Source organism: Bubalus bubalis, chromosome 20 (assembly GCF_019923935.1).
Source record: "Bubalus bubalis isolate 160015118507 breed Murrah chromosome 20, NDDB_SH_1, whole genome shotgun sequence".
NCBI lineage: Eukaryota > Metazoa > Chordata > Mammalia > Artiodactyla > Bovidae > Bubalus > Bubalus bubalis.
This window is the reverse complement of record NC_059176.1, coordinates 36541827-36557484: the sequence shown is the minus strand read 5'-3', so window position 1 is coordinate 36557484 and position 15658 is coordinate 36541827. Positions and strand designations below refer to the sequence as shown.

The window sequence follows — 15658 nt, the reverse complement described above, 5'->3', positions numbered from 1 at the left end:
CGGGGGGCATGCACGGGGCTGAGCAGACTGGACCACGTGCCCGCGCCTCACTCCCGCCTCCCCAAAGTGCCTCCTTCCATGCCAAGCTCCGCTGGGCACTGCTGACAACGGATTGGGGCTGCCGTTAAAGGGGGGGGGGGGGTCGCTCCCCAGGAGAATGAGTTGTGCTTTTATGCGCCCCAGAACCCTGCTATCCCTACTTCCTTCTCCCCCGGATGGCTGATAACTAGGATTTCAGCTGGGAGGTGCGAGTAGCCCTGGGCTCTACCCCAACCTTCTTTCCAACCCGCCGCCCTAGCAGCTGCCCAAAGAGCTTGACGCTGAGAAAGGGAGGGAGACCAGAGAGTGGGGAATCCCAGTTATGGCTCCACTGGTTGCCTCTCAGAGTTCTCGGTCACGCGCCTGCCCTGCTGACCCCTGGAGCTCCAGGGAGCAGGGAGAGAGTTGTTCATGGTGATGCTGGCTGGGCTGGACCAGGAAGGGCACTTGGAGGCACCCTTCCTTGTTTTGGGTGAATCTGGGGACAGAATTATACACATTAGTGATGCCATCTCCCACCACAGTCCTGAGTTCAGGCCTACGGGGTATCTGGTTTTTTGGCAGTCAAGCCAGCCCTGGGCCTCCTTGCCTGCTTGGAGCCCACTCCCAGTGACCATCTGGAAGAAGTTGAAGTCTTCAGAGATTAAGGTGATACTGGAAGGTAAATGAGCATATCAAAGCATGGGAAGAGAGAAATTGCCTTTAATAAGGGTGGATGTCCCCAAAAGCTAAAGTGTGGGTAGGAGCTAGGTACCCAGAGGCAGAAGACACCAGCCAAACCCTCTACCCCCAGGTACATGTTGACTTCCTAGTGATGAGAAGTGGACATTTCATCAGAGCTTCGAAGTAGGTCACGCCTGTATGCTGGGGGAGAAGGGTTGCCTCCGAAGAGCCCCCAAGACCCTAGGGATTTGTGGTGTAGAACTCAGAGGAAGGCTGCATGTGGACAAATAGTCCTGAAGGCCCTTGTCCAGCTTCTGCTTGCTGCCAGGGAGAGAAGACAGTCACTTGGGCTTCTCCCTTCTGGGTTCTTGAGACCAGGTTCTTTATATTTACTGCACTCACCACCCTACACTCCCTGGACCACAGCACCCCCTGCTCTGAGAACTTCTATGACACCCTTGGTCTGCTCCATCAGTACCACACTTTCTTCTTGGCATTCAAATTCTGTCCAGGTGGCTCCAGCCTTACGACTACCATCACACTCCTGTGTAACATAAGCCTGTCATCATTTCCACCCTCATACCTTTGCTGTTCTGTGCAGCTGCAGGCCATCTCCTCTCCCATTCTGCTTTTGAAATTCAGCATACTCCACTCCTCCTCCAGGACCATCACAGCCTGCACTGATTCCTTGTCTTGAAATACCACCGACAAGGACTGCCCCATTTCTGAGCTCCTTAGCACATCTTACATCTCTAAATGTCTTACTCGTTTACAAACATTCATCAAGCATAGACTGTGACATGCCCCCAAACTTTTAAATTCTCTTTGCCCAGTTTCACAAACATTTAGCTCTAGCAGTACCGAACTTGCTCCTATATATATATATATATATATATATTTTTTTTTTTTTTTTTTCATGCTTCAACGTCTTTTCTCATGATGTTTCCTCTACATCAATGCTTTTACTTATCTTGTTGGGCTTGAAACATTCCTAGTTGCCTTGATGATCCATATGAAATATCCCTTCCATGTGATTACCTGATCTCCCCAAGCTGGCTCTAGTGCTGTTTCCAGCACTTTTTAAGCCCCTGAGCTTCCTGCTATCATGGCCCTGATCACAAAGGATGTGACTGTTAGTTACTTGTCAGTTTCTCACATTAGAGAGTGAATTCTGTGAAGAGAGGACTCAGATGGGACCAGCAGCTGAGCAGGTAGTCTGCATCTCTATGGAAAAAATGGGCCCTAACTTGGGCACTGCTCCTTGACAGCTGGTAAGCCATGTGGATCTCCCCACTGGAACCTTAGTGTCCCCTCTATCAAACTGAATCTCTGTGGTCCAGACCCAAGAGATGCCAGGTAGGTGTGGGAAGTCCTGTGCATGGGAATGCCCACCTGAAGTGTACATAGCAGAAGAAGCCTACAGTCTGGATGAAGAGGAAGAACAGGAAGATGCCAGGCTGCAGGCACGAGGAAACCCTTGGGGACCTGCCAGGTGAGCGAGGGTCCTTGGCTGCTGCTCTCTGAAAAGAGATGTTCTAAGATCTTAGATCAGCTTCTTACTCAGAAGGAGGGAGGGGACCTAGAATCTGGACCACTGTGGGGTTTTGTTTCCCTCTCTCAGTGTTGGGGTACCCTGGCTTTCATCCAGGGAACTTGCAGAGGGGGCAGGGTACAAAGCTGCTTCCCCACCCCAGGTCCTATGTTCCTATTTGTGGGAACAGCCAGGAGGGCCTGGGACCTGGGATCTTCAGGGGGCCGAAGGCTCTAGAGGTAAGTGAGAGAGAGAAATACAGAGCAAAAGACAAGGTGATGGAGAGGGCAAGGAAAAGAGCAAGATGGAGTAGGGCACAGGAAAGAGCGGATTTCACCACTAAGCTTTGAATGATCTTGGGCACAGCCTATTCCCATTTATCTTCTGGTCATTGTGGGAGTTGGACCAAGTGATCTCCAGGGCCTGCTGGTACTGACAGTCTGTGGGACTCTCCAGAGAGCAGAGAAGGCAGAGAGAAGATGCAATCCGTGTGCCTGCATGCCCGTGTGCCTGCACACACAGACACGGACACAGGTGTGCCTGACAGGAGTCCCAGGGGGGAAGGGCAAAGGCAGGAGGGGCCTGGGGCTGTGGAAGTGCTAGAAGGAGGCTGAGCCCTGTGGTCCTCGCTCCTGTCCCTCTCACCGCTGGGCCCCGCAGGTCCTTCTGCAGGAGGCTCAGGATCTGGGCCAGCTCTGAGAAATGATGCTTGGTGCCCACAGGCAGGTAGAAGACCTGGGCTCTTGAGGCCATGTGAGCAGCTGCATCCCTGATACAGAGTGGAAACCAAGGGAGAGAACCCATTATCCCTTCTGATTGCACCCAAGGTACCTAATTATGGATTTCCCATAATCCTCAAAGGCAGCACCTGGGTGAGGAACAGGCACCACCCATAAGGCCCCTTTTGGGGACTGGTGGTCCTCCCCCCAACCCAGAGCTTCTCCTTGAGACACTTTAGCTCAGAGAAGCATCTCCCTTAAGCTGTCCATCCCAACCCCAGGCTCCCTGGGCTATGCCTTCCGTCCCTGGCCCCCAGGGACTTAGATCCTCTTCCTCCTCATGTTCCCAGCCCCAGGGAATCTAGATGTAGGGAGGAGGGCTGGGGTTGGGGTGCAGCCACAGCATACGGCCTGAAGCCCCTCTCCTCCCATGGCATCAAGGTGACCCCCTGCCCCTATGGCTCCATGGGTAACTCCAGAGGCCTGAGCCTAGAGTGAGATGCTAAGGGGCCAGAGGGGGGTAAAATGAAGTCAGGGACTGCCCATCCCCCAACTGGGCCTGCTTTTGGTTGTGTTCCCTCCAAGAACCTCCTCAAAATGTCCCCTCCTTCCAGAAGCTATCACTGAAGGAAGACTCGATTTTACTAACCCTCCCTGGGGTGGGAATGTCTCAGGGAGTTGTGTTTAAACCAGGAGTTTCAAAACTTTAAACTTGATTCAGTTAAATTCAGCTCAGTTCAACAAACCTAACTCTGCCCCACACCCCTCCCTGTTTTCCAGGCTTTGTGCTTGCTGCTCAGGAGATGATGAAAGCATTAAGGGACTGATGGGGGGTCTTCCGGCAGAGAAGCAAGTTGGTGGGTGGGGACTCCTCTTCCCTCTCCCCCAGGACCCTCCTCTCCGGGTGCCCTTACCTCATCTCTTGCAGGTCTTGCAGCAGAGTCCGCTGTCCACGGAGTAGGGCACTGGCCTTGGCTGAGTCCTGCAGGGGTACCAGCCTCTTCTCTAGGGCCCAGGGCACAGCCCCTCTGAGAAGAGTTCACCTTCCCTGGGGATTTGCAGCCCTCTTCCTTCTAGAGGCCTCACTCCATTACCTGGGCCCTCATTTGGGATACACTAGGTTTATCTGACCCTTTGCATCTGGGCTTCTGATTTTCCCCTCCTCCCAAACCCTTCTCCCTGAGAAGTCCCCTTTCCCCCTCCCTCCCCATCCTCACCCACTACCTGGGTCCCAGCCAGTCAACTCCCAGTGCTTGGGCTGGCATCTTGCCCAGTGACCTGGAGAGGGAGCCACCTCTCTCAGGGGTGGGTGGAGCCTGGCAGGGGGAGTCCTGGGCCTGGCGGTAGGATCAGGGAGACGTGGCCTTGGAGGACCTGGTGCCTCCCTTCTGTCCTATTCCAGCAGCCCAGGCTCGGCTGCTCTGTCCTCGGCTGCTCTGTCCTGAAGACACGATTCAAACCTCGAGCTGCCAGAGCCCAGCTCACAGGAGCTGCTGGCCTCTTCTGCCGGGCGTCTAACATCTTGACTGAGCTCAGCTCTCAGGCCCCAGGCTGGGTCTGCCATGGGACGTGATTCCCGGGGGAAGAAGCCAGGATGGCAGTGGAGGGGAAACGAGGATTCTGGTGCATCTGAGCATTAAGCAAGCGTATGTGAATCAGATCACATGTGGAGCTACATGCAAATAAGCACCCAGTCTATTTTTGTCACTTGTCTAGAGATCCGCGTCTAAATACCTGGCAACTCCTTTCCCCAGCCCCAGCCATGGGCTCTGTGGGCCTTTGCTTGTGCCAAGCCTCCCAGCCCCCACCTCACTCCCCTGCCTCGAAGATCCATGCCACCCTGCCAGTTGCAGCATTTCACCCCTGCCCTCCTTTCCCTCCAGGGCTTCCCAGGTGGCACTAGTGGTAAAGAACACACCTGCCAATGCAAAAGACACAAGAGATGTGAGTTTGATCCCTGGGTTGGGAAGATCTAGAGAAGGGCATGGCATCCCACTCCAGTATTCTTGCCCCATGGACAGAGGAGCCTGGTGGGATAGTCCATGGGGCCACAAAGAATCAGACACGACTGAAGTGACTAGGCACGCATGCACGCACTCCTATCTCTCCAGACCTTGGGGGAGACGAGTTCCCGGGTAGTGCTTGCCCCTCTTTCTGGACAGAGAGAGCTCACTGGTGCCATCAGATCTGGTGCCTATGGAGCTTGGCTTCTCAGGCCCTGTAGGCAGACCCTTGCGTGCTCGAAGGACCACTCACCCAGCCTCCTTCAGGCCTGATGTGGCCTGGGGATCCCAGCTGCTGCTTCCATTGCCACTCAGCCTGCACCAAGTGCTTGGAGAGGCCCTGGAGGGCCTGCAGGATCTGGCTGTGTCTGTGCAGTGTCTCCTCCAGGCCGAAGCTTTGTTCCCCTGGGGATCAAGGCAGAGTGGGGGCGGGCAGGCCGCTGGGGTGGGCAACAGAGCCTGTCTTTTGAAGCCACCTTGGAGGGGCAGAAACGTGTGGCTTCTGCCTCCAAGATTCTCCCCTGGAAAGATGTGTCTGGGTGGTGGGGCAGAGCCTGCTTAGATACGGCCTCCTCAGGCGCCCCCTTCCCGCTGGGCTCTTGGTTTGAAGGGAAGAGGATACTGTGACCCTCAGTCGAGTCCCTGGCCCACCTGCCTGTTCTCTGGGTCCCTACCCTCTTCCCAGACTCCATAGTTCAGCTCTGGAGTCATGTCTTCCTTGGTGCCCAGGCCCAGCCTTGCCTGCAGCCCTTCCAGCTGCTTTGCCAGGCGGAGCTGCTCCATCTCCAGGAAGGGCTGTGAGGGAGGCTGGAGAAAGAAGACACAAACTTAGGCCCCAAACCCAGAGGAGTCTTCCCACAGGGCCTCCCTCAAGCCCAGTCCCCCTCCCTGACCAAACAGCCACCCTGGCATAGGCCCAGTCCTCCCAGCCCTGCCGTACCTCTGCCACATACACACACACACACACACACACACACACTCACACACACACTCACACACACACCTAGTTCTCCCTCAGCTCAGCCACCAGGCCCAGTCCTCCCAGCCCTGCTGCACTGCCGATCTTTACACCCGTCTCTCCCACTGTGGCCCAGACCCCAGCAGCTCCCTCAGGCCTGTGTCTATGCCACTCCCTCTGTTCCTTCAAGCTCATCTTTGCCATGCTGTCTTCCTGCTCCTCTGGCTGGTTAGGACCCCTCAGTGCTCCCACAGCTCCTTGAGGACAGGGCCTGGCTCTGGGTCACCTCTGGCCCCCAGCACTTCCCAGCACAAGGCTTGGCCTGAGTAGAGCTCCGCAAGCAGGTAGAGATAAGCGTTGGAATGACAGGTCTGACAGCTGAACGTGAGCAGAGCATCCAGGGAGGGGAGGGATCACTGGGCTGCTTGCTTCTCCCCCAGCCCTCCCCCCAGGGAAGGCCCAGGTTCGGCATTACCTCTGGAACCGGTTCCCACAGACTGAAGGTCAGGAAGGACAGGATGTCATGGTCATCTAGAAAGCAGGGTAGCGAAGGGAAGGGAACTTACTCCCTCAGCCCTCACCCCCGGCCTCCATTATGTTCCAGGCAGGCAAGAGATCTGGGTGACTTTGAGCAGCTCTGACCCTCATCTTGCCTCTCTTCATAGGAAAGGTGTGAGGATCAGATAAGCAGACCAGTGGGCTGTGAGGGTTGACTCCAACAGAGAGGTAGAGGGCGACCTCCAGTGAATGGGAAAACTGGATGTTCCTGACCTAGAGCCATGGCCACAGGCAAAGCAATACCCTCAGGCCCAGAGCCTGGTTGCTACTGGCAGAAGAACCACACAGGGGCCGCCTCCTCCTCCTCATGACTCTGACCACGTCACTCTCCTCCTTAGAAACCTGCCATGGCTCCCCAGCGCCTAGAGTCTAAACACCAAAGTCCTGGCATTCCAGGATGCCACCTCTGATTGCACCCTGCTCTCCAGCTGAGCTCCTCCACAGGCTCTCTGTTACATCACATCCTTTTGCTCCATTTCCTAGATGTCCCCCATGGCCGTCCCTCTTCCTCTTGCCCCACAGATCCCAGCTAGGGACCCTTGTGAAGCCAACAGTGAAATGGAAGTGACTCGTGTTTTACCCCATTTGAAACTTTCATCAACTCTGCAAGGCAGACACAACCTTCCCCAGATGGTAACAGAGGTCCAGAGAGGGTTTGTGGCTTTCCTGGGTCCCACAGTGAGGAACTGGCTGGCCCCACCCTAGTGCTTCTTAGAAGGGGTGTTCAGTGGGCACCGCTCCTCTGCCCAGAAGGCCCTCACCTGCCAGGATACTCGTGGCCGCCGAGACCCCAAAGAAACCTCCAGGGGCCAAAAGCAAGGGCCCCACATCGACACAGACCTCATCTGGGTCACTGGGAGTGAGGCCGCTGTTCAAGGAGACCTGAGGGACACAAAGGGCATGGTCCCTCACAGGGGAGCCCACGTCTCTCCCCCAACCCCAGCAGGGGCAGTGTCCCCACCTGACTCATTGGCTCCCTGACTGGGAAGGCGGGCGGGAAACGTGGAATCAGAGTGATGTGGAGGGGCTCGCACACCTGGGCTTATGCCAGCTCTCCCAGGCATGTGCTGGGGGCAAGTTAGGAGTCTGTGTAGAGAGCAGGGATCCCTATGGGTGTTGCCTGCGTGTGCCAGGGACCACGTGTGCTGTTACAGGTGTGTCTGTGGGATCGTGGGACTCCACAGAGCTCTGAGCCCTGTAACCTGCACTTCCTGCCTGGTAGACCCACAAAGGCAGGAGGGACGACTCACACGCAGCCTTTGCCCCCAGTAGGTGATCCGTGCTCTGAAGGGGTACGGCCGGTTCCGGAAGTCCTGGCGGCAGGAGCCCAGCAGCAGGCTGCCTCCATCCCTGTGGGCACTTGGAATCCAGCCAGGCCACACAGGACCCAAGGCCTAACCAGTAGGGGTGGTCCCAGAGGCCGTGCTGCCCAGGCCTGCAGTGCCACCTGCCCCCAATAGTACTGGTCTAGCTCCAGCCTCCATTGCTGTATTCTGCTCTCGCAGCAGAAGAGAGAGGAGCAGGAAAGCGAGCCTTGCCTGGCAGAATGCTGGGACTTGGAATCCACAAAAGAGGCCGAGGCCCGCCCTGGGACGCTTCCCTAGGGTTCATCCTGGACCAACAGAGGGATTTCTACCCACAATTCCCCAGGCCCACCACCGCCTCCACGGTCTCCCACTGGCTTCCCTCTGAGTACAGCTTCTCTTTCTTCTCCTTTCTGCCACTCTTGGCCCATAGCAGGACAGACAGCACAAGACCCACCCTAGCAGCCAAGGACAATATGACCAGCCAGCCTCCCCACGGAGGTGAAGCAGCTGGTCCAGAGAGTTAGGAGTGCTGAGACATCCTGAGTGTGTCTGGGCTCATGGACACACAGAGGCTCTGATGGCAGCGAGCCCGTCACCACCGCCTTCGGCCGAGAGGGGGCAGCACCGAGCAGGGGACGGGGCCCCGGGGGTGGGGGGGGTGGGGGGTGGGGTTTGCCCTCTGAGCTCCTGTACCTTGGGCAAGTTGCCTCACCTTTCCAAACCCGAGTTCCTCCATCTTTAAAATGAGAATAATAATTGAAACTACCTCATAACCTTGTTATGAGGGTTAACCAAGCCATGAGCGTGAAGTGCTTGGCGCAGTGCCTGGCGTACAGTAAGCTCAGGTCGTAAATGTCAGCAATTATTCTAATTGTTATGAGCTAAGAGGGATGTTTGCTAAGAGACACTGACGAACTGGCCCAGCTACTGAGGAGGCATCCTGGCTGCGGAGGGATGGGGAGCCACGTCATCGGAGAGAAAGGGACAGTGCTGGCAGGCAGGCAGGCAGCTGGTGCGGGAAAGGGCGTGGACCCTCCACCGGCAAGTCTGGCCTCAAATCTCAGCTCAGGGCACAGCTGTGTGACCTGGGGCAAATCACTTCTCTCTGGGCTCAACGTCTTCACCTGTAATTGGGGCCTAACAATCCCCACTTCTCAAGAGTGTCAAGAGGAGGTGATGGGAATGAAAACACTGACCACGGACCTCACTCTGCGTCCTGTCACTACCCTGGCTGCCCTGGGGCTGTTGGGTTCAGTGAATTGAGGACTCCGTGGAGTAATTTCCAAGAAGAGCAAGCCAACCCTGGTCCCAGGCCCTGGAGGAGGCTTGGCTGGGACCTAGTGAGAGGGCGGCCCTGGGCAGCGTCATCAGCTCAGATGAGAGGGCAGCAAGGAGGCACTGCCCTAGAAGGGGGGCTCTCTGTGTGTGGACCACCGAGCTCCTCGCAGCCCAGGAATGAGGTAGGGGTCAACCCAGGCGGGCCCTTACCCAAGCGGCTCGTAGAGGATGTGCCTGTCTCTGGCCAGCACATAGATGGCAGGGCTGTTCTGTGTTGGGAGGTGACAAGCAGCCTGAGACCCGGGCACAGGGCGGAGGGTGAGGGTGTGGGCGGGACGACGGACAGGAGACCACCACTCACCTGGGGATCTTGGGCTGAGGAGTCGAAGAGGATCCCAATGCCGTCCCCCAAGTCTGGCGCCCCCAGTACAGGGCCTACCTGGCCCCTGCCCTGGGTGTACCACACGGCCTGTGGGTCCACAGCTGCTCAACTCAGGGGTCCCTGCAGGATGCTGGAACCCCAGGCTCACCACCAGCTCCTCTGACCCACCCCTTTGCCGGACCTTCGTGGGGACCACTTACCATGCCCTGGGCTCCCCAGCGCCCCGGCCCGGTCACCCTCATCTGTATCTCCACCTCCCAGGCAGGGAAGAGGACGGGGTTTGTACTCCACACGGCGCCACTCCGGTTCCGCATGGATGGGGCCAGCCGTACCTCCTCCAGGCCCGGGATGGCATCTGCAGGCCAGGGCAGCTCAGGACCTGGGCCCCACCAGCCCCTGCTCCCCCATCACTCTCTCTCACTGGTCTAGACTGGGCGCCAGAAGGAGGAAGGAGGGAACATCACAGCCAATAGGTCATAAGCCAGCTGGTCAGACAGTGGAATCCCCCGAAGAAGTGGGGATTGGGTCTTTGCCAGGGGGAGGGAAGGTCAACGAAGTCTCCAGACACACATGGAGCTCTTTACCTGCATTCTCGCATAAGCCTCATTGCAAGTCTGTGCAGCTTGCTTTTATAGGGCCCCATTTTATCTTTTAATTATTTATTATACTATTTTTGGCCATATGGCACGGGGGAATCTTAGTTCCCCAACCAGGGATCGAACCCATGACTCCAGCAGTGGAAGCTTAGAGTCTTAACCACGGGACCACCAGGGAAGTTCCAAGGCCCCATTTTATAGATGAGGAAGCTGAGGCTCAGAAAAATTAAGAAACTAAATGAATGGGAACCCAGCTCCCTCTGACTCCAAAGTACAAGTCATTTCCACCATGAGAGAGATTTGTGTCCAAAGGGAATGGCAACCCACTCCAGTATTCCTGCTTGGAGAGTCCCCTGGAGAGAAGAGCCTGGTGGGCTACAGTCCATGGGGTTGCAAAGAGTCAGACATGACTGAGCAAGTGAGCATGGGAGCATTGTGTTTCTCAGAGGAGGAAAGAGAGGCCTATGAGGGGAAGGACAGGCCGGAGACTACGAACACAGGGGAGCAGCACCCTGAGAGAATAACCAGGCGGAGGGCCAGGACTCCAGGCTGTGGACACACGGGTATGTCCAGACAGAGGTGGGCCTTCCTGGTGGGGGCACCTAGGGGACATCCCAAGGTGGGGAGAGCACGAAAGCAGAGGTGGGAACTGGCCGTGAGGGATGGAGTGAGTGTGAGAATTACCACTGATGTGGGTGGGATGGGGGAGAGGGAAGGAAGGAGCGAGAAACTGAGGCAGGTTTGGCAGGAAATGGAGAAGGGAGACCAGAGGCCCTGCCCCAGCTGCCTCCACTCCCCTGCGGCCTGCCAGCCTGGAACCTGGCCCAGAGCCCAGACCCTGCCAGCATGTCCTGGAGACTGCTAATCCAGCCTGTTTGCTCAGCAGCGGCCAGAGCTGGGGGTAGGGAGGCTCAGAGGCTGCAAGGCCAGGAGGGCTGGAGCCCTTGGGAGCCACCACCGCCTCTGAAGTGGCATGCAGGAGGCAGGGGTTGCCCATGTCTGCCCCACTTCTGCGCTGGGCTTCCAGTGGATTGTTCAGGGGACCTCACTGCAGACTGCAGGATCCTCGAAACTGACTCAGCCCTGTGTCTCTGGGTGGGGCACAGAGGACATGGGGGTGAGTCGGATAAAAGGATGAATGAGTGAATGGACAGTGAGCATATCTCTGAGTGACCTTGAAGAATGTGCCTCTGCTCCCCCATATGTCCTGGAACACCCCAGACTTGGCGTGGCCCAGAACAATGAGTGTAGTCCTGCCATCCTGGGCCCGAGGCAGGGCCTGCTCCGAGCTATGGGGAACAGCCTCCTCCTTTGTTTACCTCCTGGGGCTTTGTGAGGGAGAACTGGGCCTAAACCTGCTAAGAGGGCCTGTCTTCTTAAAGGGATATTTGCTCTGGTCTCAGGAATGATGCTGTTTTTCAGACATTACATCTCACAGACACAAAAATACACAATGGATCTGCTTTCTCTCTTTGGTTTGGCTGCTAGGAGGCTCTAAACCAGGTTCATCGCTCAACTCTGAAGAGTGGGCAGGCTTAACAGCATATCTTTTGGCAGCAAGCCATGTTCCTGGACTCATTTCATGCCTCAGTCCTAACACTATGTCTCATTCTTCTGGCTCACTCCTAATTTAAATTCCTCTCAGTTGCATAGGTCCATATAAGTCCTCAAAAATCTTTTTAGAACAAGACGGAGTAAAAGACAGATTCTTTGTAGGTCTGGGTTTGGAAGGCCCTGAGTACAACGTATGGGCTGAGATGCTCTCGTGCTTGCTTCCGCCCAGCACACACACAGGGCAGGGCTGGGGCCCTCTCTGGTGAAACAGCTGGCCACGCAGCTGCCTCCCTCCAGGCTGCCCCAGGTCTCCTGGACAGCCCCAACCTGACAGTGTAGCGCCAGAGGATCGGCTGTGCTGATCCAAGCTGCCTTGCGTCTGTGAGTCCGAGACTCAGCCTATTAGCATGTGTGTGTATGTTCACAGATCCATGAGGCAGGGTGGTGAAGGCTTCTCCAAGGAGAGGTGAGAAGAGAAGGAGAGAGAAGTCCCAGGGCAGAGAAAGGGAGAGGCAGAGAGGAGAAGCTGAGGCGGACAGGTAGGGTTGGGGCTGTGGAGGTGGAGCAGGAGACAGGTCGGGGTGGGAGGGTCCTGGGGCCCCTGGCACTGTCTGCCCCAGGCCTGGCCCCGTCTTGGGCAGTGGCTGTACTGGTAGGCCCACTCCCCACCCAGTCACGGCCACCCAGAGCCTGTCAGCCCCTCCAGTGTTCTGAGGAACACTGGGCATGGCTGGTCCTCACCCGACATTTTACCTCCGTGATGGCTCCAGAAAGGTATTCCAACCCCAGGCAATGCCAGCCTCGGTCCTTTGAAGCTGAGCTTGTACTCAAATCTTCGCTGAGGCAGATGGCCCACCTCGGGGCTGTGGGGGTCCAGGAATACGAGGAGGAGAAGGCAGAGCAAGGGACCCAGGCCACGGACCACCCTCATTGCGAAGGGATCTAGTATCCGAGCCCCAGGGTAGATTTGCAGCTGGCAGGATAGGGAGGGGCCCCTGGGCCAGGGCCAGGTGGGGAGGAGCCAGGATGGCCCAGAACCTGGGGTTTTGGCACTGTCCTCTCCCTCCCTCCCCAGCACAGACATCCTGTTCCTTCCAGGTCTGATCTCAGGCCCCGCCCCACCCTTCACCTCCAGCCTGATGAGGCAACCTGACCTCCTGCCAACCTGAGCTCTGGCCATCCTTCCTCCTTCCTTCTGTCCCCGTGGCTGCAGGGCCTCAGGGGGATCACTGGGATGAGCCACCCCCAGCAGCTCTGACTTTCCTCCCTGCCTGGGATGGGCCCTGGTGTCCTGGCTCCTTCCCACGGATGGCTGTCCCTGCTGTCTGGCCATCACCGGCCCCCCATCCTTCCCTGTCCTGCTCTCGCTGTCATGATTCTCAGCTCTCTCCCATATTCCAAACGCTCATGCCTCCGAGCAACCAGGTTTCCTCAACAAAGAAATTATGTGAAAATAAAAAAAAAAGAAACGAATTATGTGAAAATAGAAAGGGAGTCTTAAGAGATAGAGCAAATAAATGCAATGCGTGGACCGTGTAACGGGAAAAATGAGACGGGGAAATTTGATCAATGGATATTTGATTAAGGGATTCTTGTTAGAATTTTTAGGAATAATAATGGGATTGTGGTAGAATGTCTTTTTAAAGTCTTACGTCTTCTGGAGAAATATACTAAAGCTTTACGGATGAATTGATATAACATTAGGATTTGCTCCCAAATCTCCTAGAACTTGGGTGGGAGGAGGGGAACAGGGTGTGCATGGCCGAGAATTGGCCTTGAGTTGATAACTGTTAAAGTTGGGTAGTAGGGACGTGAGGGTTCCTTGTATTCTAATCTCTACTTTTATATGTTTGATAATTTCCATAATGAAAGAAGTTTTTAAAAAATTAGAAGTCCTGGGACTCCCCTTGGTGGTCCAGTGGTTAAGAATCTGCCTAGCAATGCAGGGGACGTGGGTTCGATCTCTGGTCGGAGAACTAAGATCCCATAGGCTGCAGGGCAGCTAAGCCCACGTGCCACAACTAGAGAAGCCTGCATCTTGCAACGAGAGATTCCACGTGGTGCAACTAAGCCCTGAAGCAGCCAAATGATTTTTTTTTTTTAAAAAGCTAAAAAAAATCCTGTATCTCAAATATTTTCATCCAAATAAATTTTGGTTTTCCAGAGTGGCTCCAAGAATTCTGGATAGCTTGAGTTTTACTGTACTTTGTAAACCCCCAGTAGAATTAAGATACTGAAGCTCTACAAGTTAATTAAAACCACGGCTGCAAATGGAAAATTTTAGGACATGCTAAAAGAAGAACTTCATTTCTCTACACTGAGCCCTCAACCACCTCCACTCGCTTCTCCCCCTTCCTTTTCGCAGCCGAGCTGTGGAAATGTGGGCTCTCCTCCAGCCCTGCTTCCTTGCCGCCCCCTAAGTCCTCCCAGCTCCTGCACTCCCCACCCCCATGCCCCATGAAAACTGTTCCAGCAAGGCCTGACGATGCCCGCTCTCTGCGCCCAGTGGACACTTCTCAACACAGCCTCTGCAACGTGAAACGCTGTGGACACCCCTCCCTTCCCCCTGCTCTGAGAACCCCCACCCCAGCGCTCACCTGCCTCTCTGCTGCCCCCAGCCACCCCAGGAATTGCTTCTTGGTCACTCTTGTCCCTCCCTGGTCCCTCCCATCTCTCCAAAGGCTCCACATGCTACCTGGCCAAGCTCGTCCACACCCATGACTTCAAGCACCTTCTCTGTGCCCACTATCCCCAAATCTCTGCTTTCAGCCCAGCTTCTCCTGGAGTCACAGGCCCAAATAAACATTTAACTCTGGAGGGGACCTTTCTGCTTGGATGTCACAAAGGCTCCCAGGCCACAAATCCAAACCAAACTCTTCTGCAACCCCCAGCACATCCTCCTCCAGGGCTGGGGTGTCATGGGTGGCACCACCCACCTTACCAAGCCAGAGACTGGAGTGTCCCCAGAGCCCTTCCACGGCCCCTTCCGCTCCTCAGCAGTCAGTAAGCTCTTCAATTGCTCCTGCCAGCCTCAAACTGTTACCTGATGCTTTAATCTCTCCAAGCCTCACATACCTTATCTGTAAACTGGAGATAATAATAGTGTCTCTCTCCAAGGGTTGTTTGGAGGGTTACATGAGATAATGCATCCATTAGAACAAAGAGGGGCAGAACTCAGCTCAGTAAAACACCACCTGCGTTCATCTTCCTCTCCACCTCCTACCACGTCCCCCAGCCCAGGCCTCCATCAGTCACCTCCCGCCTGGCCTGTCAGCCTTCCCACCATCTCCCTGTCCCCATTCACTCTAGCCAGACTGCAGCCAGAATCATCTCTCTAAAATGCAGACCTGGCCAAACTCTGCCCCCAATCCTGTTGTTCTTGGTCATCTTTGCATAGAGTTAAACTTCTCACGGGGCCTGCAAAGCCAGGTGGGGTCTAGGCCCCGCTTTCTTTAGCCTCACTTGCTCCCAAACTGCATCCCTTGGCCCCTTAGCCCCTTAGCCCCGGACACACTTAAGCCTCTCAACTGCCTCTCAGCTCACTCCCTTTGTCCAGGCAGTGCCCTTCCTCTGGCAGGATCACCCTCCCTCTCTGTCCCCGACGGTCCCCCACTGTCTGAGAAGCTCCCTCTGTCCTCTGCCTCCCTGGCCTGGGTGGCAGTGGTGACACCCACCCGATTTCTGGGTACTGAACTGAGTTCTGAGCAGGTTCCCCCAGGTCCATGAGCGCCTTGGGTGAGAAACCCTCTCACTCATCTATGATATGCCAGCGGCCAGGAGAGCACAGCGAAGGATGAGAGAGAAGAAAGCGGGGAAGTTGAACTGTGAAGGGGTGGAGAAGTAATGAAGGACTGGGGGCAGGAGGGGGCTCACCTGCCAGGTGGAATCTCTGTCCCCTGAGCCTGCACTCCCACAGGGCCCCATCAGCCGGACCTCGTCCCTTCACTCTTGCTTGTCACACTTGGCACAATTCTCCGTTACGTCACCTGCTTGGCCCCTCTTGTGACCCCATGGCCATGGGCATCTTTGGAGCTTTCTGAACCTGAGCTGGCTTCTGGACCAGTCAGTGA

The 15658-nt window shown here is 55.9% G+C and overlaps 1 protein-coding gene across 3 annotated transcripts; it reads right to left on the bottom strand.

The window, feature by feature from the left end:
• Positions 1-721: 721 nt before the first annotated feature.
• On the bottom strand, positions 722-13990 carry LMAN1L (lectin, mannose binding 1 like). 3 transcript variants are annotated; one of them, XM_044932876.2, is made up of 13 exons: positions 12342-12651; positions 9639-9793; positions 9418-9525; positions 9267-9325; positions 7722-7821; positions 7233-7353; positions 6389-6444; positions 5630-5762; positions 5209-5360; positions 3867-3934; positions 2879-3002; positions 2095-2222; positions 722-1023 (listed from the first exon to the last, which is right to left on the bottom strand). In XM_044932876.2, exons 1-13 carry the CDS (start codon positions 12517-12519, stop codon positions 891-893), a joined length of 1515 nt encoding a protein of 504 aa, XP_044788811.2. In that variant the 5' UTR covers positions 12520-12651; the 3' UTR covers positions 722-890. The 3 variants fall into 3 exon arrangements, 2 of the variants coding, with proteins under 2 accessions (XP_044788811.2, XP_044788812.2); XM_044932877.2 differs by lacking the exon at positions 5209-5360 and having other exon boundaries at positions 12342-12662; XR_006546863.2 differs by lacking the exons at positions 722-1023; positions 2095-2222; positions 2879-3002 and adding an exon at positions 4177-4870 and having other exon boundaries at positions 12342-13990.
• Positions 13991-15658: the final 1668 nt, after the last annotated feature.

Coding starts and splice junctions, on each gene's coding strand:
- LMAN1L (XM_044932876.2), bottom strand. CDS start 12,519: ATGAGGGTGGTCCGTGGCCTGGGTCCCTTGCTCTGCCTTCTCCTCCTC. Junction 5,361..5,629: donor CTATGGAGTCTGGGAAGAGG/GTAGGGACCCAG, acceptor CTTGATCCCCAG/GGGAACAAAGCTTCGGCCTG. Junction 1,024..2,094: donor TTCTGCTATGTACACTTCAG/GTGGGCATTCCC, acceptor TCTCCCTGGCAG/CAAGCAGAAGCTGGACAAGG.